At 41.7% G+C, this 23,736-nt stretch overlaps 1 protein-coding gene across 2 annotated transcripts in view; it reads left to right on the top strand.

The window, feature by feature from the left end:
* LOC129700455 (regulator of microtubule dynamics protein 3-like) overlaps positions 1–23,736 on the top strand; it is a 248,921-nt gene that overhangs the window by 222,870 nt on the left and 2,315 nt on the right. For both annotated transcript variants that reach the window (XM_055640954.1, XM_055640955.1), the window contains exons 9-11: positions 7,691–7,789; positions 13,704–13,757; positions 23,588–23,668. In XM_055640954.1, coding sequence (XP_055496929.1) covers positions 7,691–7,789; positions 13,704–13,757; positions 23,588–23,668 — 234 coding nt within the window. The remainder of the gene's footprint in view (positions 1–7,690; positions 7,790–13,703; positions 13,758–23,587; positions 23,669–23,736) is intronic.

A 23,736-nucleotide genomic window follows, 5' to 3' on the forward strand; every position in this document is an offset into this window, starting at 1 on the left:
CCCAACGTGAGATCCCGGGCTGCAGACGCCGCGCCAGCTGGAGCTCTGCAGACCGCGGCTTCACGCTGCGCCGGCTGCCGCGGGCCAGCGAAACAGGGCGCTCCCCTCCAGCGAGCCCCAGCGAGGGCTCGCCCGCTCCACACCGAGAGTCCACGCTGCGCACGCCTCTGAAGCCTCGGGCGCGTCTCTGGGAAAGGCCGCGCCGATCCTTGCTGTTAGGCCACGGGGGAGGCGACCTGGAAAAAGTCGCCTCACCGTGGAGGAGGCGACCAAAGCGGTTTCCCCCTTACCCCCCCCCCACCCCCCAAACAAGACATACAGAGCAACATTAAAAACATACATTAAAACATACTAAAAAAACAAAAAAAGCAGAAAAAAGCGGACATGCTGACAGGGCGCGGGCTTGCAGCGCCCCCACCGACCTAGCTAGATATTTCAAGTTTTTTTCTTTTTTGTATGCTTGTGGGTGGGAGTTGATACGTAGAAGGGCATGTCTATATCTGATGAGGCTAGCGCAGACACATAGATTGGGAGTTCAGTTTAGCCTCAAGGGATGGTAAAGCAACAGTTTTTACCACATAAGACTCACGTGTACTTTACACGACATGACATGGATGAAACAGTAAGAACGAAAAGTTATATGAATAATTTCTTTGTTTTGTGCTACTTCAATAAAACTAATTAATCAAGAAACAACAACTTGAAGAAACTTGAAGTTTTTGCTATCTGCTAGTTCGTAAACTATATCTTCACCATATCCTCGAGTAGTAATGGCAATCAAACGTTGGACATTGGAAAGTTTAGAAAATGCCATTACGTTAAAGTAAAAAACTGGTTCTACGAGTGGAACTGAAGAAGAAAGCTAATTCTCCACGAGTGAGATTAGAGCTTGAAATCCTGGAATGAAGGATCTGCCAGTCGCAGGCAAATTGACACGGTCAAGACCTGGGTTATCAGAAGAACGAAGATTGAAGACTTCGAAAGCCAGGTACCGTGAGTAGAACGCTACTTTGTCGTATTTGAAAACCAACTTTCTTTTAAGGCTGAGAAGCTTTAAATTAAAGCTGCAGTAATATCATCGAATACAGCCGAGGAAGATTGTTTATGGTAGCTTAAACATAAGCTACTAGCACTGAACAGTTGACCTTGAGTATCTCAATTTTAATAATGTTTTGAATTCCAAGAAGATACGGTGTGCCCAAGCTAGGGATTGTTTATCATAGATGCTGGGAGGTCTTTCAGGACATTGAATTTAATGATGTTTTAAAGAACAAACTGTTTTGTTTTTGAACTCCTTTTGATGTTTTAAATAACAATCTGGTAGAATGCTTTCGGATACACCTGATATGGATCTACAAGCAAGCATGTTTAAAGATCAGCCACTGGAGGGCGAAGATGAGACAGACCAGAGAAACATAGAAACATAGAAATTAGGTGCAGGAGTAGGCCATTCGGCCCTTCGAGCCATCACCGCCATTCAATATGATCATGGCTGATCATCCAACTCAGTATCCCGTACCAGCCTTCTCTCCATACCCCCTGATCCCTTTAGCCACAAGGGCCACATTTAACTCCTTCTTAAATATAGTCAATGAACTGGCTTCAAGTACCCTCTGTGGCAGAAAGTTCCAGAGATTCACCACTCTCTGTGTGAAAAATGTTTTTCTCATCTCGGTCCTAAAGGATTTCCCCTTTATCTTTAAACTGTGACCCCTTGTCCTGGACTTCCCCAACATCGGGAACAATCTTCCTGCATCTAGCCTGTCCAACCCCTTAAGAATTATGTAAGTTTCTATAAGATCCCCCCCTCAATCTTCTAAATTCTAGCGAGTACAAGCCGAGTCTACCCAGTCTTTCTTCATATGAAAGTCCTGACATCCTAGGAATTAATCTGGTGAACCTTCTCTGCACTCCCTCTATGGCAATAATGTCCGTCCTCAGATTTGGAGACCAAAACTGTACGCAATACTCCAGGTGTGGTCTCACCAAGATCCTGTACAACTGCAGTAGAACCTCCCTGCTCCTATGCTTAAATCTTTTTGCTATGAATGCTAACATACCATTCACTTTATTCGCTGCCTGCTGCACCTGCATGCCTACTTTCAATGACTGGTGTATCATGACACCCAGGTCTCATTGCATCTCCCCTTTTCCTAATCGGCCACCATTTAGATAATAGTCTACTTTCCTGTTTTTGCCACCAAAGTGGATAACCTCACATTTATCCACATTATACTGCATCTGCCATGCATTTGCCCACTCCCCCAGCCTATCCAAGTCACCTTGCAGCCTCCTAGCATCCACCTCACAGCTAACACTGCCCCCCAGCTTCGTGTCATCCGCAAACTTGGAGATGTTGCATTCAATTCCCTCGTCCAAATCATTAATATATATTGTAAATAGCTGGGGTCCCAGCACTGCGCCTTGCGGTACCCCACTAGTCACTGCCTGCCATTGTGAAAAGGACCTGTACAATACTGTTCTCCTTATGATATATTGGCAGTTGTTCTGACAAGATTTTAAAAGATTAAAATTTGTAATGTGGGAGTTGTTTATGGTGAAAGGTTAGGCAGGCCAGGCTTGTATTCTCTAGAATTTAGAAGAGTGAGTGGGATTTTGTGTGGGGCTACGAGTCCTGACAAGGTGAATATGGAGAGGACTTTTTCTCTTGTGGGAGAATCGAGAGCTAAGGATCACTTTTTAAAAACTAAGGAGTCACTCATTTAAAAGAGATGATTTTTTTTTCCAGGGTTGGAAATGGCTCTGTGCCAAACAGCAGTCTTGAATAAAGTAAAGATAGATAGATATCTGAAAAGGAGGCAAAATATTCCACATATACGATGGAATGCGGAACATATTAAATGATTAAGAAGTTTGAGGGACCGCAGGGCCTATTCCTGCTAATTTTATATATTTGCATTTATGTAAGTTTGTAGAAATGTGTTCCACATTTTGTGTATTTGTTTCATCTGGAACAAATACATTTGTAATTCCCGTCAGACTTCTAATCTAAGTGAAAATAAATCAATAGGAGCTGTGGATGTATTTTACAGGTAACATGTCTCTGCAGCAAGGCAGTGAGGAGGAGAAAATGGGTAAATAGGTTGTATCAAAATTATCTGGAGCCATCTGCCTCTCATTCTGATCTGTCCATTCTAGAATGTGATTTAATTATGCATCTCTGAGGAGATCTTTGCAGAGACAATAAATTAAAATAATATGAATTCTCAGCAAAAGCTAAACATCTATTCCATCACATTCTGATAAGCTTGGTGCTTACTCTTGTTTGTTCTTTTAAAAAATACAGCGTGAAGTAGATTTCCTTCATTTCGTGCAAGCATTTGTTTTAGTTTTTCCAACATTTGCTGACTTGAGACGGTCAACCCATGATAGCATTTGCTGTTTCCAGGGTTGCCTTCTTGATTTAACATGCTGGGGTTAACTCCACCCCATCCCACCATTAATTGCATCTTTACTTTTTGCAAAGTACTTAATTTCTATCTGTATCATCTCCGGAGGCCTGCTGAGATGGAGAATTTTTGTAGCTATTCTCTATTACAGTATATTAGCAAATTGTCTTTTCGCCAGGGATTCAATCTAGCACAAACTGATGGGTTGAAACTCTCCTTTGCAAACTAAGGAGCAAGTTGCACTAAGATTGGAGCTTTTTCATAGGACCTGGTACTCTCGACCAAATTGACTGAGTAGAATTAGAATTTGTGTGTTAGACTGGGAAAAATATTGTCCTGGAGAGTAGATGAAGAGTAGCAGCCCCATGCGGAACACCACTAGTCACTGGCAGCCAACCAGAGAAAGCCCCCTTTAATCCCACTCTCTGCCTATTGCCATCCAGCCAACCATGCTAGTCTCTTCCACCTGATACCATGGGCTCTCATCTTTTTTAGCAGCCTCACATGTGGCACCTTATCAAAGGTCTTCTAAACCACATCCACTGACTCTCCTTTGTCCATCCTGCTATATACTTCCTCAAAGAATTTTAACAGGTTCGTCAAGCAAGATCCCCCTTTCACAAAACCATGTTGACTTTGGCCTATTTTATCGTGTGCTTCCAATTCCTCAGAAATCTCATCTTTTATAATGGACTTTAAAATCTTGCCAACCACTGGTCAGGCAAACCAGCCTATAGTTTCCACTCTTCTGCATCGCTCCCTTCTTTAACAGCGGAGTAATATTTGCAACTTTTCAAATATCTGAAACCACCCCTGACAGTCATGATTCTTGAAAGATCACGACTAATGCCTCCACAATCCCTAATTTGTCTCCAGTTTACTGTCTTCATCTAGTAGCAATACGATTATGGTGGTAGTTGAAAGATAGAGGAGGGTTATGGTACGAGTGCAGGCAGGTGGGACTAAGGGGAAAAAAATTTGTTTGGCATGGACTTGTAGGGCCGAGATGGCCTGTTTCCGTGCTGTAATTGTTATATGGTTATATGGTTATAATCTCAGAAAGGGTTGAATACATGCAGCAATTTTTGTATCAAAATAGTTATCTAAAACTATAACTTTTCTTATAATGTTTATGGAAAATTGTAGAGCATAGAGTCAAAGGACGTGTTACCCTATTGCTGCACCCTCCCTTTCCTTTTCTGATTTACCTCTTCTTTAATTCTTTAACCATGAGCTTGTTATGTTTATATGTGTTCTGTTCTGTTTTCACCCTTCTGCATGAATTCAAATCATACAAAATGTTATTGAGTATAAAGAATTCATTGTATTTTTTATCTCCAGTAAGCATTAGTTCATAGTAATGCTACAGAATTTAAAAAAATACAATGTAATCAGTCCCCAGGTCACATAATTGTTCAGATCCTGAGAACTGTCCATGACTGAATTTTCCATATGTCAGAAATGATCAACTTCCTCCAGAAACAAGATGCAGTATTTTTTCGGTATTAAAATCTGATCTTTTAGACGTAGACAAAATGCCTTGACAACAGAATGGCACCATGTTTTGTTTGAAGTATAATGTTAATGATTATTAATTGATTAATGGAATTTCTATTTAAAAGTGTACTCATTAAGGGGCTGTTTCACTTGGGCGACCTAATTGGTGAGTTTGGAAGAGTTTGAAAAAATGTCATGTGTTAAGACCTCCTTTGACCTCCTTCGACTATGTTGAAGGCCAGCTACGACTAACCGAGAAAATTGGACACCAAATAGTGGAGAGTGAAGACAATTTCCTTCGATCACCATCGACCTCCCTTAGACCTCCCTTCGACTATGATGAAGACCATCTACGACTACCTTTGACTACCCTCGATTACCTACGATTAACATGCCGACCTACTACGACTATTGTAGTTCTTGCTATTGAGGGAGTGCAGCGTAGGTTTTCAAGGGTAATGGCGGGACTGTCATTTGCTGAGAGAATGGAGCAGCTGGGCTTGTACACTCTGGAGTTTAGAAGGATGAGAGAAAATCTCATTGAAACATAAGATTATTAAGGGTTTGGACACACGAGAGGCAGGAAACATGTTCCCGATGTTGGGGGAGTACAGAACCAGGGACCACAGTTTAAGAATAAGGAGTAAGCTATTTAGAACAGAGACGAGGAAACACTTTTTCACACAGAGAGTGGTGAGTCTGTGGAATTTTCTGCCTCAGAGGGCGGTGGAGGCAGGTTCTCTGGATGCTTTCAAGAGAGAGCTAGATAAGGCTCTTAAAAATAGCGGAGTCGGGATATGGGGAGAAGGCAGGAACGGGGTACTGATTGGCGATGATCAGCCATGATCACATTGAATGGCGGTGCAGGCTCGAAGGGCCGGATGGCCTACTCCTGCACCTACTGTCTATTGACTAAACCTACAAGTAAAAAAAGTATCGATTTTTTCCATGGCGACCTTTTTGCACTCACGGGCATTTTTTAACATATTGAAAAAAATGCCGCAACCTAGTTCAGAGTTCAGACAAAGTATTTTTGATTCCAGTGTTGACTGATAATTGAACTGAAAAATTATATGTGGATGCTTCACCCAACCCCCCATTCCCTACTTTCATTCTTAAGAAGATTCCCAATCCAAGAAGTCACCCATCCTTTTCCCCAGAGATGCTATCTGACCTGCTAAGTTACTCCAGCACTTTGTGTCTATAAAGAAAAGATACACTTGTCATAGAGGGGATGCTGCAAAGGTTTATCAGACCAATTTGAGACTTTGTCGACTAGGTTTGTGTTCACTGGAAGTTAGATAGAATGGAACGAGGCCTAATTAACAATTAGAACATTTCCATGGCTAGAGTGAGTAGTTGTGGGGAGATGTTTCCCTTTAATGGGGTATATAGAACAAGGGATCACAGTGTCAGGATATAGGATGAAAGATTTAGTCCTGGGATGATGAGATATTTCTTCATTCAAAGGTTGATGAATCTGGAATTCATTACTGTAGAGAGCTGCCAAGACCTAATTGCTGAATATTTTTTAATAAGATAGATAAATTCCAGACAGAAAAGGCCACAAGGGTTTTGGGGAAGAGCAGAAATATGGCTTTGAGATAGATGATCAGTTACAATTGTATTTAATAGTTGAGATGGCCCGCTCGTGCGCCTATTTCCAGTTCCCTCAGTCCCTTGATGTAATTCCGCACGATATTCTAAAAACATAATTTGACTGTAATTTTTTCACAATGTAATATAAACTCTGTAGTTTTGTTTCTCAATATTTACAATATTTACATTTTTCCCAGTAGCTTGTAGAGCATCCTTTTCAGGGAATTGCGTGTAGTTTAGCCTCATCCCTAGCACAGATACAGGGAGACGTAAGCAGGTGAAATTCCACTGGAAAAAAGAGATATAAGTTAAGAAGTACAAGTTGACGATTACAGTTATTTTATTTGTTAATAACAATAAATTGATATTGTAACTTAATTGGACTTAAATTCATGTGAAGTAAATTGTTGTTGCTCTATGTAAACTTTATACCAATTAATAACATTTTGAATTTATAATGTAGGGTAATTTTGAAAGTTGCCGAGGAGTAACAGTTGAAGAAAAATGGTCAAATAGGTGTCTGTTTAGGAGCATCTTAAACAAGAATTAGAGATGACAAAAGGGTTTTAAGCTTGGCTATTAAAGGCAAAGCAACAATTACTAGAACAATGAAAATCAGCGGGAAGTCAGGACTGAAGGAGCGCTGATAACCCAGAACTATTTTTGACTGAAAGAAGCTAAGAGAGGGACAATATCAAAATGTTATTTGCTGCTCTTGAGCCCAGCCTGTCATTGAGCAGTTATTAATCGCAGAAATGAACCATCTGCAAAGATTGCATGGAGATGCAAGGATAGGAAATGTTAGAGAAAGCAGAGATGTATACTTTGTTTTGGATGCCATGGCAGAAATTTAAAACACGGATGAGAATTTTATAAATCAAACATGATTGGGCTATGTTAATAATGTTAATCACAATAATTTTAATATATTGATATGTTCAACACTAATATGTTGGAATTTTTAAATGATGCAATAAAAGGAGCACTGGGCTGAACATGTCTTGTGAAGAGTTAATTCAATCCATTTTAGGGGTGTAGCATTTAGTACTTTTAACAATAGAATCTGAAAACTGGCACAATGGTGTCATTAAATGGAGTTTTGAGGGCCCATATGCATAAGACATGTCATGTTAAATTTACAGCAGAATTATTTTTATTCTACGATCTTTAATTTTATTTTGTAGGTATCACAATTGAATTGGATCGAAAGGAGGGCAGCAGCCACTTTCTATGGGACGCCTCCAACTGCCACCATTGATGAAGCTCTGAAAAACTTTTTAAAGGTGAGATCAGATTTCAAGTTGCTGAGGAAAGCTGACTATGCTTCAAGACTGACTCTTTATGGAGTCCGATATTGTAAAAATAACAAGTACTTTGCACACTGAATTTTCTACAAAAAAATGTATCAGATGCAAAGACACGTAAGTAACCTTTTCCAATGGGCCAGAATGGAAGGTAATAGCTACAAGAGCCTTGAATAAGTGTTTTATAAAGTCATAAGCATGCAGGTACAGCAGGCATTGAAGAAAGCGAATGGCATCTTGGCCTTTATATCAAGAGGAGTTGAGTATAGGAGAAAAGAGGTCCTTCTGCAGTTGTAGAGGGCCCTAGTGAGATCACACCTGGAGCACTGTGTGCAGTTTTGGTTCCCTAATTTGAGGAAGGACATTCTTGGTATTGAGGGAATGCAGCGTAGGTTTACAAGGTTAATTCCCGGTATGGCGGGACTATCATATGCTGAGAGAATGGAGCAGCTGGGCTTGTATACTCTGGAGTTTCGAAGGATGAAAGGGAATCTTATTGAAACATATGATTACTAAGGGTTTGGACACGTGAGAGGCAGGAAACATGTTCCCGATGTTGGGGGAGTCCAGAACCAGGGGCCACAGTTTAAGAATAAGGGGTAAGTAATTTAGAACGGAGACGAGGAAACACTTTTTCTCACAGAGAGTGGTGAGACTGTGGAATTCACTGCCTCAGAGGACGGTGGAGGCCGGCTCTCTGGATACTTTCAAGAGAGAACAAGATAGGGCTCTTAAAGATAGCGGAGTCAGGGGATATGGGGAGAAGGCAGGAACGGAGGAGTACTGATTGGGGATGATCAGCCATGATCACATTGAATGGGCGGTGCTGGCTCGAAGGGCTGAAAGGCCTACTCCTGCACCTATTATCGATTGTCTACTGAAAAGAGAATTTTAGATTCATATGATAAAAATAACCTTCTTAATTTCCCACCTTTTTAAAGTTCTAATGAATTGTCAATTTCGGTCTTTGTAAATGTTAAAATGTTTAAAAGTATTGGAGTTTTTAAAAGTACTTTGTATGTTTTTGTTTATTTCAAAGACAACTTTTCAAGATTTTAATTTGTTTGTTATTAAATTTCCCCTTTGGGCAAGAAACATATAGGTCAAGGAAATCCAACATATATTTAAGGAATTTTTATCTTCCCTTTCATGCTGTCTTTCCCCAATCTATATTAAAATAATTGAAGATTCCCTCCCCCCACTCTCCATTACCATTATTAATTGCTTTTGTTTCTTTCTGAATGTGTTGCTCAATCACTGTCCCACTATTTAGTGGTTCTTTAGGATATAGGCAGCAGTCTAAATATCTTTCCTTCATCTCGGTAACCACAGATTTTATTTTTCAATCTTCAAATAATGTAGCATGATATTTCTATGCTAATTATCCTGATTAGATTACTGCCAGCAGTGGTAACGGGGCTGTCCCACTTGGGCGACCTAATCCGCGAGCTTGCCCTCGACTCATACTCGCAGCATGGTTGACACGAGGTCTTTGTAACTCTCCTTCATGCTCGAGGTCTCAGCTGAAAAATGCCCGCGAGTAAAAAAGGTCGCCATGGAAAAAAATCGATACTTTTTTACTCGTTGGTTTCGTCGTAGTAGGTCGGCATGTTAGTCGTAGGTAATCGAGGGTAGTTGAAGGTAGTCGTAGATAGTCTTCATCATAGTCAAAGGGAGGTCGAAGGAGATCGAAGGAGGTCGTCTTCACTCTTCACAATTCGGTGTCCAATTTTCCCGAAGTTAGTTGTAGCTAGTCGTAGCTAGTCGAAGCCAGTCTTCAACATAGTCGAAGGAGGTCTTCTACATAGTCGAAGGAGGTCTTCAACATGTAATTTTTTCAAACTCTCCTAAACTCTTCTAAACGCGGCAATTAGGTCACCCAAGTGCGACAGCCCCTTGGTTGTTTTGTCATAACCCATATGGCAGCTTAAGACAACATGTTTTTGGTAACTTGCAAGATCATCTTAGTGATTTTAAGGGAAAACTGGGAAAACATTGAGTTTTAAATTCAGGCCATTAACAGATAAGGCACAACTTCAGTGCCCTAATGATTGTGCGGCTGACTTTCACGTTTGTTATTGAGACCTTTGTAACAGTATTTTCCTCCATGTTTTAATGCATCTGACTAACATCTAACCTGTTTGCTACACGCACCTCCCCCCCAACTTATTCAGTTCCAACCAACGAATGGAATTGAAAATCCATGATTATTCATTTTGCTCTAATGATCTCCCAACTCTCTAACTCTGTAAACTCCTCCAGCCTCCCCCAATCGTACAATACTGGTCTGAGGAAACTGGCAAGCCCCTACATGATGGCTTTGGGTCGGTGACTGGTCCATCTTCAAGGACTCAGTGGCCAACTTTAATGAGTACACCACTGCGGTCCAAACTTCATCAGTAAGTGTGTAGAGGACTGCATGTCAAATAAGTAAATCTAGGTGTTATCCAACTGGCAAACATGGATAAACCATGAGATTCGCTCCCTAGTGAAGACCAAGTCATAGGCATTCAAGTCAGGTGATTCTGACGCATACAAAATCCAGATATGACCTTCTAAAAGTCATCATGGACACAAAATCACAGTTCCACACCAAGCCAGAGTCCCAGGCTAACCACACAGTTACCTGTCGATTGTGACAATGCTTGTAAACTATCATGCAATGTCAAGCAGAATCGCTGGAAACAACGCATCCCTTCTCAATGCTTGCTTTGAAGAGGTCACTGGTATGACATAATCTGCTCCAACAGCCTGAGGTGGCCGTGTACCCACGGTCAGCATTGCAAATATTGGTCCAGCCTCCGTGAGATTGAAAGCATAAAAGGTGACCGGCATGGATGGAGATGATGGCCATGTCCTCAGATCCTGCGTGGACCAGCTGGCAATAGTACTCATGGAGTCCAAAGAAAAACAAGGTAGTGTGTCTTAATGACTACAATCCATTATGAAGTGCTTCAAGGAGCTGGTCATGTCACATATCAACTCCAGCCTCCCAGAGATCCTTGATCCATTGCAACAGGTCCAGGACAGATGCCATCTCCCTGATCCTACACTCATCCCTAGCACATCTGGATACCAAGGACTGCTACATCATTCTATTTATTAACAATAGCTCCATCTTAAACACAATAATTTCAAACAAGCTCATCTCCAAACTCCTGGAGCTAGGACTTGGCACATCCACCCCCCATCCCTACTCCAACTCCGCCAGCAACTGGATCCTTGACTTCTTGACCCATGGACTGCAATTAATAAGTGACAAAACATCCCCTAAAGTGGTTTCAACACCAATCTCCTGTGTTCTCAGCCCCATACTACCCATACACTCAAACTACACAGCCATATTCTGTTCTAACTGTATTTACAAGATGACACCACAATAATGGGCCTGGTCATGAGCAATGATGAGACACAGTACTGGAAGGAGATAGCGAGCTTAATAACATAGTGTCAAGACAACAACCTCTTCCTCAATGTCAATAAAACAAAAGAGCTGATCATCACAGGAAGCAGTTGCAGTCCATGCCCAGTCTATATCATGGATGGAGACCCCGGCCATGTCCTCAGATCCTGCGTGGACCAGCTGGCAATAGTACTCATGGACATCCGTAACCTGCTCCAATCTGGATATGGTCAAGAGCTTCAAGATCCTCGGTGTAAGTATCACCAACGATTTGTCTTGGTCCAACCTGATTGACGCTAAAGTCAAGAAAGCATAAAAATGCTTCTAGTCCCTCTGAAGGTTGAGGAAACTCAGCATGTCTCCAATAACTCCTACCAATTTCTACAGCAACATTATAGAAAGCATCCTGACAGGAGTATCACAGACAAAATGTGTATAAATGAACTTTCTATACATGTGTAGATGTTGGCATCATAATTTCAATTTAGTGAAGCTCTTGTGCAAGTGATATTTATGTAGGCCAGTCACAATTGCGCATTTATTACATCCTTGAGTTATTTCAGCTGTAAATTAGTATGGAGAAATTGTGCTCCTTGGAGCAAAGAGATTTTGATATGTCATTGTTGTGTATAACATCAAAACTGGTTTCGACAGGATAAAGAGAGAGGAACTTTTTTGCCATGTTTAAGGACCAAGGAATGCAGATTTGAACACACATTGAGGATGCGATGAAAGTGTTTTCTTCAGTGAGAAATTATGATCTGGAGTTTACTGCCTTTGTGAATCTCTCAGGCAAGGTTTTCGAAAGGAAATTAGATCAATATTTTGCAGGACTAAAGGGCCTGTCCCACTTACGCAACCTTTATAGGCGACTGCCGGCACCCGTGATAGGTCGCCGAAATTTTCATAATGTTAAAAATTAAGCAGCGACCAGAAAGACGCTACGACTCTTTGGAGACCTCTCACGATCATAGGAGACCTCTCACAACCATACAGGCTGTGATCACCTGGTCGCCGCTGAATTTTCAACATATTGAAAATTTTGGCAACCCATCACGGGTACCGGCAGTCGCCTGTAAAGGTCGCAAAAGTGGGACAGGCCCTTAAGGGAAAAGTGATAGATAGATAGATGTGATTGCTCGCCACGGTGTTATATTGGGCTTGCTAAACCAAATAGTTCTTGTTATTGAATAATGAATAAAATAATTAATTAACAGCTATTGATTTTATCTAAAGGGGTCTTAATGAGAGGCATGGGAGATACAATAGTACAACATAAGATGTATAAAATTTGACATTGGTAAAGTGCGATGAGAGACCATTAACAATGTGCATCTCTAAGTCCAGAGTAGAGTTCTGTTTGAGTGTTTAGCATTCCTCATTTGCTTTATGATTATTTTTTTGCCAGACCATAAATAATTCTTGGTTCAGCACAGGATCCAAAAAAGCACAACTAAATGTCAATTCTTTAACTGTTTCTGTCTGGACAAATCTGAATTCCCATCCTTTTCTCCATATCCTTTTATATTATTCAACTTCCAAGACTCTGTGCCCTAGGCCTGGAACCAGTTAAACTCTGTAGAGCAACACATTTATTATGTAACTTTATATTTAAACTGCAGTACTTTTCAGCATATTGTAACAGACTCTTCCATAATGCATTCAGTATTTAGATTATCCATGTACATATATGTTGCTTTATTCCAAGTTGTACTTTGAACTAGATTGAATGCCAGGCACTCAGAGCTAAGTTTAACCTTGTTTCAAGATGAAGAGCAGCTGGCGATGAACCAGTGAGATACTAATATTGCATTTCAAAATGCAAATAATTTACCAAGACTTTTGGCGAGTGATTTAGGAATTAATATTTTTAACAATTGCTCAGCAGTTAGATGATATGCTGCTCATAACCCATCACCAGTATGAACCAGTAAAGTTGTTCCTTAGTAAATTTGTACCTTGTTTGTTCTCCCTCTGTTTCAGTGCATCTTTGTTAATGTAGCAGCTCACCCATTACGTTTTTAGACAAGATGTAAATCCAAGGAAAGTAAACATTTAATTATGAGAGTAAACACTAAATAGCATTTGTGTCCGAGTGACAGTATATTAGAATATTTTGTTTTACTGCCAGTGAGAGGACGATTTAAATTCCCATGAACTAACAGATAAGGTCGCAACTGTTCAAAATGAAATACATTTGCAAAGTCTGATGTGTCTGTAGCACAAAATTGCCTTTAATTTAAGCTCACTAAAGTTCATTAATGCCTTTTCATAAACTGTACAAACTGTTAAAATAGATTGTTTGAAGATCATTTACCAAATGTGATTTTTGTACCAGGATTACAGGTGCAAAACTGAAAAATTCTGTCATGGTGCTTTTCATTTTAATGACATAAATTAGTTCCATTAAAAGAAAAGTGATATTCCCAATCTATGTAAAACCAAGCACTATCGATAAACAAATGTTGTTATTTTAATCCCGTTTTACAGGCTGATGAATTGAGTCCAGGATATTCCAAGTCCAACTCGTTCTACATTGCGAAGGTATTCTTATGCTTATGTAGGTTTTGTCTGGCACTGACAATGCCAGTACAGGTGCACAACCTTTTATCCGACAGCCTTGGGACCAGACACTTTTCGTAATTCGGAATTTGTCGGTCTTCGGAATGGAAATTTTTTAGCGTAGATTTTAATGGCTGGCTCAGTGGTAGAGTGCTCGGCTCATATCCGCAAGGTCGCGAGTTTGCGCCTTGATCCCGGCAGTTCCTCGGTCGCGAGTTTGAGTCTTCAATGTAGTTTTTTCTTGCAGAATAAATGTCTGTATGAAATGCAGTGTGTTGAATGAATTCCTGAATTTGTAAATGTGACCGCAGCATTGAATCACCTCTCGCACTCATGTCACCCTAGCGGGGCTACATGCCCTTAGGCGGCCTAAGGCGACATTTTCACACTCTTATATCCGTGTGCAGCAGAGGCGACGTGCGTTTGGCGCCAAACGCGAGCTTTGGTTTGCAGAAGACATCCTGGAAAAAATGTCCAGTTTCTTCCAGGTAGGCGATATACCCTCCCGAGCAATATACCCTCCACTTCTCTTTTATGAAAGGGATTTAGTTCCCCTTTCTTCCAGGACCGACCGGAGGTTCCGCTGTCACCTCTGCGGGCCACCCTTGGTGAACGCTCACTCAACTTTGTCTTGGGATTCCTACTCTCCCACGCAATGTACCCTCACCTTCTCTTTTATGAATGGGGATTTAGTTCCCCTTCCGTCGAGGACCGACCGGAGGTTCCGCTGTCACCTCTGTGGGCCGCCCTCGGTGAACGTCCTGTCTCCCTGTCCCTGGGATAGCAGGGGGCGATCAAACAGCACAATACCCCCCTCCCCCTCCAACTCCAGAGGAATCCGCTCCCCGATGGGCCGCTACGGCGACAAGTGGCAGTTCGCCCACAGCCCGAGCTGCGCGACCCCAAGAACAAGACGTACCTTGCACACCATCAGCTTCTGCCCCTACGGGGAGCGTGTTCCTCTGGAGTTGGAGCGGGGCTGGGCTGGAGTTGCTGATCTGGGATCTCCGTGCTTGCAGTGGGCCTGGGGGTCGGTGTCCCGATGAGGGGGCGCAGCTCGGGCTGTGGGCGAACTGCCACTTGTCGCCGTAGCGGCCCATCGGGGAGCGGCTTCTGGTGGTCCTGATGTCTCCCGCTAGTTTGCAGTTTTCCTCTGGAGTTGGAACGGGGCTGGGCTGCTGCTGGCTGTGGGTCTCTGGGATCTCCGTGCTTCCAGTGGGCCTGGGGGCCGGTGTCCCGTTGGTCCTGACGTGTCCGGTGACTGGCACTGTATGCTGGCATCGCCGACTTGAAGACAGTGCAAAGCCCCCACGCCGTTGCAATGGGCAGGGAGCTGGAGAGGGGAGGGAAGGGGTCACACACATGGCCGGGAAGCAGAGGGGTGTAGGTGGGGTGAAACTGAAGGGAGCGACAATCTGCTGCTCCCTGCCTGCTGAGTTAAAAAGTTCCCACACAAGACTGTGTATCGTGAGTCTACCGTGGGAACTTTTTAACTCAGCGGGCAGACAGCAGCACATTGTCAATTATTAACCCTCCCGCGCAATATACCCTCACCTTCTCTTTTATGAATGGGGATTTAGTTCCCCTTTCTTCGAGGACCGACCGGAGGTTCCGCTGTCACCTCTGCGGGCCGCCCTCGGTGAACGTTTTCAAGGACCTTTCTTCAAGGACTGAAAAAATGTCCGCTATTCGGAGGTTTTCGTTATTTGGATCTTCGGATAAAAGGTTGTGCACCCGTATCAAGAAAGGTCTGTGATCCATTGCTGCATTATTTCACATAAATGTCCCTATTTATTCATGGTCTATTTTTGTTTAGACTTGCAGGTTACTCTGATTGTTTAGCACATTCTCATTGTGAATAAAGCTTAAAAATAAAGTATAAAATATAACAAAGTATATACTTTGATTCTATGTGCTGTATCTCAAAGAAATTTACCTTTCTTTATACAATTGTAAATAGTTTTGCAAGTCAGCAGCAGAAAAATGGTGGGTAGAATAATGGAATGAAACCAGACAAACGCCCATAGTCTGGGTCGAACTCAGGTCTCTGGTGCTGTAAGGCAGCAACCTTACCGCTGCGTCACTGTGTTGCCCCTTAACTGTTCCACAAACGAGTAGTTTATCTGGACCAATGATAATGGTACAGTCTTATTATCCCTGACTATGATGGTAAAAAGATCAGCCACACTTTTCAATCCCGATAACAAAGTAAACATAATTTGGCAGCAGCACTTGTATATTTCAGTCAAAAATAATCACATGATCAAGTCTTTTGCTTCAGAATACAGTGGTTCAGCACTGCCTCGCAGTTCCAGCTGCATGGGTTTGATCCTGACCATCAGTAGTATCCTTCTGGTGTCTATATATTCTTTCTGCAGCAGCGTAGGTTTTCCCATTCTCTTCATAATCCCAAATACCTGCTGCTAGATTAAGTGGCTGCTGTAAATCGCCCCTCTAGTTTTTGTTTGGTAAATCATGGTGGAGTTGATGAGCAGGTGAGAGAGAATAAGTTTCTGGCATATAGAGCTGCACAGACTCAGTGTGCTGAATGGCCTTATTTTATGTCATAAGAAAACATTAAAGTTTAATCTGGGATGGCATCCAAAGGAGAAGAACTGCCCTGATTTTGTTGCTACCCTATTAAGGAAAAGACACGAAAGCACAATTTAAATCACAATTTTACTTCGGAGCCACGTGAGTGACTACATGAAGAACCCGCCAGGATGCATGCATGTCATATCTCTTCACGCATTGCGAAACGATAGGCGGGGTGGAGCGTTCCCCTGCAGCGGTAATTTTGAAACCAAGACCGACAGGTAAATGAATTACTCTGCGGTCATTTTTTGTTTCCCGTGCTGTTTTTGACGGAGAAACTATGGACAAAAATAGAGTCCACAAGGGCTGCGTCTAAGCTGGCTGGGGAGGACCGCGGAGTTGCGGGCAGCCAGCAGCAGCTGAAAGCACCAGCATCACCGTGAGTGGGATCAGCTGTGCCCGACTTGGCACCCGCGCCGGCCAGATCAACACCACGGCCGGGCGGGAAGCCTACACAGAACAGAGCCATTGACTCTGACAAGTCAAAACGGCAGGCGGAGGGAGCATTCCCCCGCAACAGCAAGTTTAAAACCGAGACCGACAGGTAAGGGAATTACTCTGCGGTCGTTTTTTGTTTCACATGCTGTTTTTCACAGGGGAAACTATGGACAAGAGTCCACAAGGGCTGCACTGGCTGGAAAGAACCATGGAGTTGCGGGCAGCTAGCAGCAGCTGACGGCACCAGATCACCGTGACTGGGATCAGCTGTGCCCGACTTGGCACCCGCGCCGGCCAGATCAACACCACGGTCGGGCGGGAAGTCTATACGGAACAGAGCCATTGACTCTGATAAGTCGGACTGCAAGAAATGCCGCGGGGACCAGCGTTGCTGGGGCCAAATGGAGCGGCTTATGGAGCAGATGCTCCAACGTGACAGACTCCTGGAGATGGGGTCTATTAATAATAATAATAATAAATTTTATTTATTGGGCGCCTTTCAGACATCTCAAGGACACCTTGGTTAACAGGAAATATAAACATATAATCAGAATAAAATAAATAATAAAGACATCACAGAAACACAAATTAAAAACAGAATTCAGTCCAAAAACAAAAATCAAAAACACAATGGGTCACCATGGGTTATGCAAAACACCCACAGCAGCACCTTACGTAGGGCTGCACAGTGCATCTCCCTCGGCAGAGGGGAGTACTGGGGGTCAATTCTGGGCTGACCCTGAAGAGGGGTTTGCTGAACAAACAACAAGTGTGCAAGGGGTGCAGGAAGGAGAAAGAAGGAGCTCGATGAGGAGGCAAAAACCCTGGGGCTCATAAAGGCGACAACAGGAAGGACCTCCTACACTCAAAGACAGCACCCTTATGCACCCACCAGCAGAGCAAGACAATCAGAAGCTGGTGAAAGCTCAAAGGCCGGACATACAGGACAGCGGTCTTTTTTAGGCCATGGCCCAGACCGGCCTTCGTGGAAAATGCGCAAACCCCAAACCCAAACCCAGACACCGGCGCCTCAACGTCCTCGAAGACTACACAGGAAGAAGTAAACTTTCCACTGGTAACCATGGAGGTAGGTGGGTCTGGTCCCTTACAAATTATAGGAAGTGTGGATAATACACATATCGGTGGGAGATTACACTTCTTTTGGGAGGCATGGAGTGCATTAACAACAGACACATATCCTAAACAGTATCCAGGGATATACCATTGAATTTGTGCACAAAAATAGCCCCCAGTTCAGCATGTACCGAACCGAACGTTCGTGCTTTCACGAAAAGAAAAATTGGAAGCACATGCTGAACTGGTGAGACGCCACGCTAAGGGGGTTATTGAAAACACCCAACACGATTCTCTGGTTTTTGTGTCTAATATCTTTACCAAAAAAAAAAGGGATGGTGGTTATCGCATCATCATAGATTTGACCAAATTGAATACATTTGTGCAGTATATTCATTTAAAAATGGAAACCTTTGTTACTGCCAAACAATTGATTTCCACAGGCTACTTCATGGCTAGTATCGACCTAAAAGATGCTTACTATTCAGTGCCTATACGGACTGATCACAGACGTTATTTAAAATTCAACTGGATGGGGCAGCGCTGGCAGTATAGAGCTCTACCAAATGGGTTAACATCAGCCCCGAGGCTGTTTACAAAAATTTTGAAACCAGCCCTAGCGTTTCTTCGGAAACAAAAAAAACATATGATCATGGCCTATCTAGATGACATATTGGTTGTGGGCTAAACTTTAGAATTAGCCAAACTAGCTGTATCAGCCACCAAACAATTGTTTGAGAAACTGGGGTTTATCATCCATCCAGTTAAATCTAAACTAACGCCTTCCACCATAATGGATTATTTGGGGTTCACTATTGACTCAGTTCACATGTCGGTGACTTTACCAAAGGACAAGGCTACAGTCTTAACTGAGGCCTGCAACCTCATTGACATCAGTGAACCTTCTATCAGATTGGTAGCAAGGGTGATTGGCAAAAAAGTGGCTGCTTTTCCAGCCACACAATTTGGACCTTTGTATTATCAAAATTTACAAAGGGCAAAAATACAAGCACTCAAAATTAATGCTGGTCATTTCGACAGACCAATGAAGCTACCAATCAAAGTAATTATGGAATTAAAATGGTGGAGGGATAACATTCGGCATTGTTCCAGCCCTATCATTATCAGCAACCCCTCAGTGGTGCTACAAACTGATGCCAGTGCACTTGGTTGGGGTGCTACCAATTCCATCTCCAGCTGTGGAGGTAGATGGAATGCACAGGAGGCATCATTACTACAGACACTTGGCATAAACTACCTGGAAATGTTGGGTGCATTCTATGGCCTAAAGTCATACTGTTCTGGAATATATCACCAGCATGTTAGACTACAGATTGACAATACCACCGTGGTGGCATATATTAACCATATGGGTGGAATCAAATCGACATCATGTGACAATCTGGCTAATACAATTTGGCAATGGTGTATCCAGAGAAATATTTGGATATCAGCTACTTACCTACCAGGTAACCTAAATTCAGTGGCAGACACCAGGTCACGCAAATTCAATGAAAACATCGAATGGATGTTGGATATAAAAGTATTTGCTGATATTGTAGCACAGTATGGAACACCAGATATCGATCTATTTGCATCTAGACTCAATCACCAGTTACCAAACTATGTTTCTTGGGAACCAGACACTGGGGCATCAGCGATAGATGCTTTTTCACTGCATTGGGGGAAATTGTTTTTCTATGCATTCCCTCCTTTCTGCCTCATCAGTCGGGTATTTTACGCAAAATACAACAAGACTCGGCGTCTGATATTTTGATAGTGCCTGATTGGCCTACTCAACCATGGTTCCCTGTGATACACGACATGGTCTTAGAACCATGTATCACCATCCTGAAACGACCAGATTTGTTGGTTCATCCTGTAACTGGGGATAGCCATCATGTCATAATACGACAAACTTATTAATTTGTAGAGTCTAAATAAACCTCTACTGGAACTGGGACTGACGGACCGAACATTGAACGTTATCTCAGCGGCTCACAGGCAGTCCACCAAAAAACAATATCTGGTATACATCAGGAAATGGGAGATATATTGTCACAGAAACAACAGAAAACATCACTTACAGCTCGATGAACATAACGTCTGTTCTGGAATTCCTGACAGGCCTCCATTATGATGAGGGGCTCAGTTACAGTGCCATTAACTGCGCCAGAAGTGCCCTTTCAGCATATCTATGGCGAGGATCAGAGCGTCATTCTGTTGGGACTCACCCCCTGGTAACCAAACTTATGAGGGGAATTTTTATATCAATCCCCCAAGAACCAGGTACTCTCAAATATGGGATGTGAGTATTGTCCTAACGTTGCTAAGGAACTGGTCTCCAGCAACAGCTCTGTCCCTGCAAAAACTGACGCATAAAACAGTCATGCTGATGGCTTTGGTCACAGCACAAAGGGTACAGTCTTTACATAAGTTAAGGCTGGACAATATGACTTCTTCAACAAGAAATATAACTTTTCATATTCACGAATTAGTCAAACAGAACAGACCGGGACCATCAGGCCTCAAAATAGAATTGAGGGCTTACCCTATAGATGATCGTCTCTGTATAATAAGACATTTATTGTTATATATGGAGAACACCAAAAACATCAGAGACTATGAGATGGCACTACTAATCAGCCACAAGCAACCCCACAAAAAGTGTCGGTTCAAACTATTTCCAGATGGCTGAAACAGGTTTTAACAACAGCTGGGGTGGATACTAACATACTCAAATCTCATTCCACCAGGGCTGCAGCTACATCGGCAGCTATGGAGTTGGACGTACCGATGGACCAAATCCTGGAGACAGCAGGATGGTCAAGGGAAAAAACGTTCCAACAATTCTACCATAAACCAGTGGTTAAACCTGGAACTTTTGCAGAATCAATTTTAAGTTCTGTAATATGATTTCACCCCATGAAATAGGGGCTATAATTTGTTGTTAATAAATTTATCGTGGATTTCAATGTCGGATTCATGTTTAAACATGTTAACACAATTCCTCCCTTAGTCAATTAAGGCAGATGTGATGCATGGAACGTTTCCACGGCATGAAATCACAGAGCTTTGAAATCTTCACATAGTCACTCACGTGACTTCGAAGTGAAATAGTAAGATTAAACGAGAACTTACCAGTTCGAAGTTTGATCGTTATTTTATGAGGAGTAACGTTGAGGGATTACGTGCCCTCCGCTCCCACCCTTGATCATAAAGTTCAATGGTATCCTCTTCTCTAATCTTACTATGTTCAGTCCTTACTGTTATCTGTGATTTCACACCGCTGCTTTGAAGAATGACATGCATGCGTCCTGGCGGGTTCTTCACGTAATCCCTCAACGTTACTCCTCATAAAATAACGATCAAACTTCGAACTGGTAAGTTCTCGTTTAATCTTACTATTAATTGTACAATTAAAAGAAGAGCAGAAGACCCCAGTTTGGTATGTCAATCAAACCAGGCCTCAACATATTTAGTTCCAGAGTTGGTAGCTCCTGGTTCTGCCAGGTTCCAGTGGTTCATTGGCAACATTCTTATTTCAGTCATTATGTACAGTGCATTCAGAAAATATACAGACCCCTTCACCTATTTGACATTTGTTACGTTACAGCATATTTTAAAACTGATTAAATTCTTTTTTTTATCACTAATCTACACACAATACCCCAGAACGAAGAAGCAAAAACAAGTGTTTAGACATTTTTGCAAAGTAATAACTGAAACTGGTATTGTGTGTGGATTGATGTTAAAAAAATGGATTTAATGCACTTTCAAAAATACTATATTTTGGATGAAATAATCAATCAAGATACCGATGGAATAAAAATCATGAAATGTTTTGAAATCATGGATGGGCGAAGGAGTTAATCTAATGTTTGATTTATTCCTCATCCAGCATCATCAAAACAAATTATATCATCATTTGGTGTTGCTATTGGTTTATTAATCGTGTTATCCAATTATCCAATTAATTGGATAACACCATTAATATGAATTAATTGGTGTTATCCAATTAATTCACATTGCACATGAGTACGATCAACTTATATGCAGGTACAACAGGTACAAAGAGAAACATGTGTGCAGAATATAGTCTTATAGCATCATGCGCATACAGCTACAGAGAAAGTGCAATTAAAATTTTAAAAATGCCACAGTGAGGTAGATTGGGAGATCAGGACCACACCCTTATCATATGAGGGGACAGTTCAGTCATCTGATAACAGTGAGGAACAAGTTTGATAACACATGCTTTCAAGCTTTTGTATCTCTACCGGACAGAGAGTGATGGAGATGTCCTTGATTATCTTGATGCTGCTGCACCCGCTGAGTTTCTCCAGCTTTTCTGTGTATCCTTGATTATCTTGGTTGCTTTCACAAAGCATTTAGCTATTTATTGTCTGTGATACCTTGCTATGAATAAACTGGTTGCCTTCATTTCTTGCATTTCTTGCTATGGTGAATAGTTGTGACACACTTTGTAATTCAATGACCCATTATAGAACATTTATTTGCAAGGATACTAGGCAAGAAAAAGACTAGATTGGGCCATCAGTATTCCTGGGTAAAGGGTGTCATGCAGCTTACATAATTGATTTGAGCAAGTTAAGACATACAGCATGGAAACAGCTTCAGACCAACTTGTCCAACTCAACTAAGATGCCCCATCTAAGCCTTTCCCATTTGCCACATTTTGCTTATACCACATTTTGCCCAAACCTTATTTTTGAATTATCCAAGTATTCCCATCCATTGTTCTGAATTATTGAAATGTGTTATCAGATATTTTAATGCATTTTAATTTTTTTAATTACATTGGTGAGCACATACAAATCATTTCACATAAGTTCCCAAACATGAACTTAGTTAGTCCTATCTTTGGGGCACAAATTAATGCAGCGAAGCAATGCACTGGTTTCATATGAACTTCCAGCAAACAGATAGACAAACAGAATTACTACCAGATACCAGTTGGATCATTTACAATGTATGTGAACATTAAGCTAGTCCACACATTGGAATTACTTAGGTAAACAAGGGTTATGTGATTGAATCCAGCGGAGAAAATAAGATGCTTGGAGAGTGAGCAAAAACAACAGAAATTGTATCATGTATCTAATAGCATTTTTGGCTCTCTAGTTTCTCAATTCCCTGGAAATCATAGAACATTCTGCTACATCGGTAATGCCAATGAATTCCTCACTGAGAGTCCTACAAGATCAAAAATAACATTTCCTCTTCTTTGGTTAATGGCACTATTTCTTGTATACTGCATACCAAGCAGCTGATGTATTGTTGCATGAAACTATTAGTGTTTACACTGAGGAAATAACATTTGTACTTGTCAAAAATAAGAATAGAAAATGCTTGAAACAGACGACAGGTTAGGTAGTATCTGTAAAATGAAGAGGTATAAAGAGGATTGGATGTGCATCTTCAAATCCTGATTATTGCACACTCCAAACTTGTTTGTACTCTGCGGGACTTTAATTTAACCTTTTGGACATGTCAAAGGATTTCTTGCTCTGTTGCCATTGTTTTTTTATCTTTTTTCATACAGTGATCCTTTTTTATTTCTCAACTTAATTAAGCTTGCATGGTTATCCAAATAAATGCTAGCTGAATCTTAAAATCTTAATATTCATGAAGAAACATTGTTGATTTTATATGTTGGATGTAATCAGTTTTGATATTCACAGTGCTACAAGGATCTTGGCAATAATACAATTGCCCTAAATTGGCTGAACTTCGCATCTGAATTGTCTATCAAATCAAAAGACGTAAGTGAATTCAACAAAAGATTAGTATAATGTCTGCATGAAACTCTTAAAAAGTATTTCATTTTTTT

Source organism: Leucoraja erinacea, chromosome 9 (assembly GCF_028641065.1).
Source record: "Leucoraja erinacea ecotype New England chromosome 9, Leri_hhj_1, whole genome shotgun sequence".
Classification (NCBI taxonomy): domain Eukaryota; kingdom Metazoa; phylum Chordata; class Chondrichthyes; order Rajiformes; family Rajidae; genus Leucoraja; species Leucoraja erinaceus.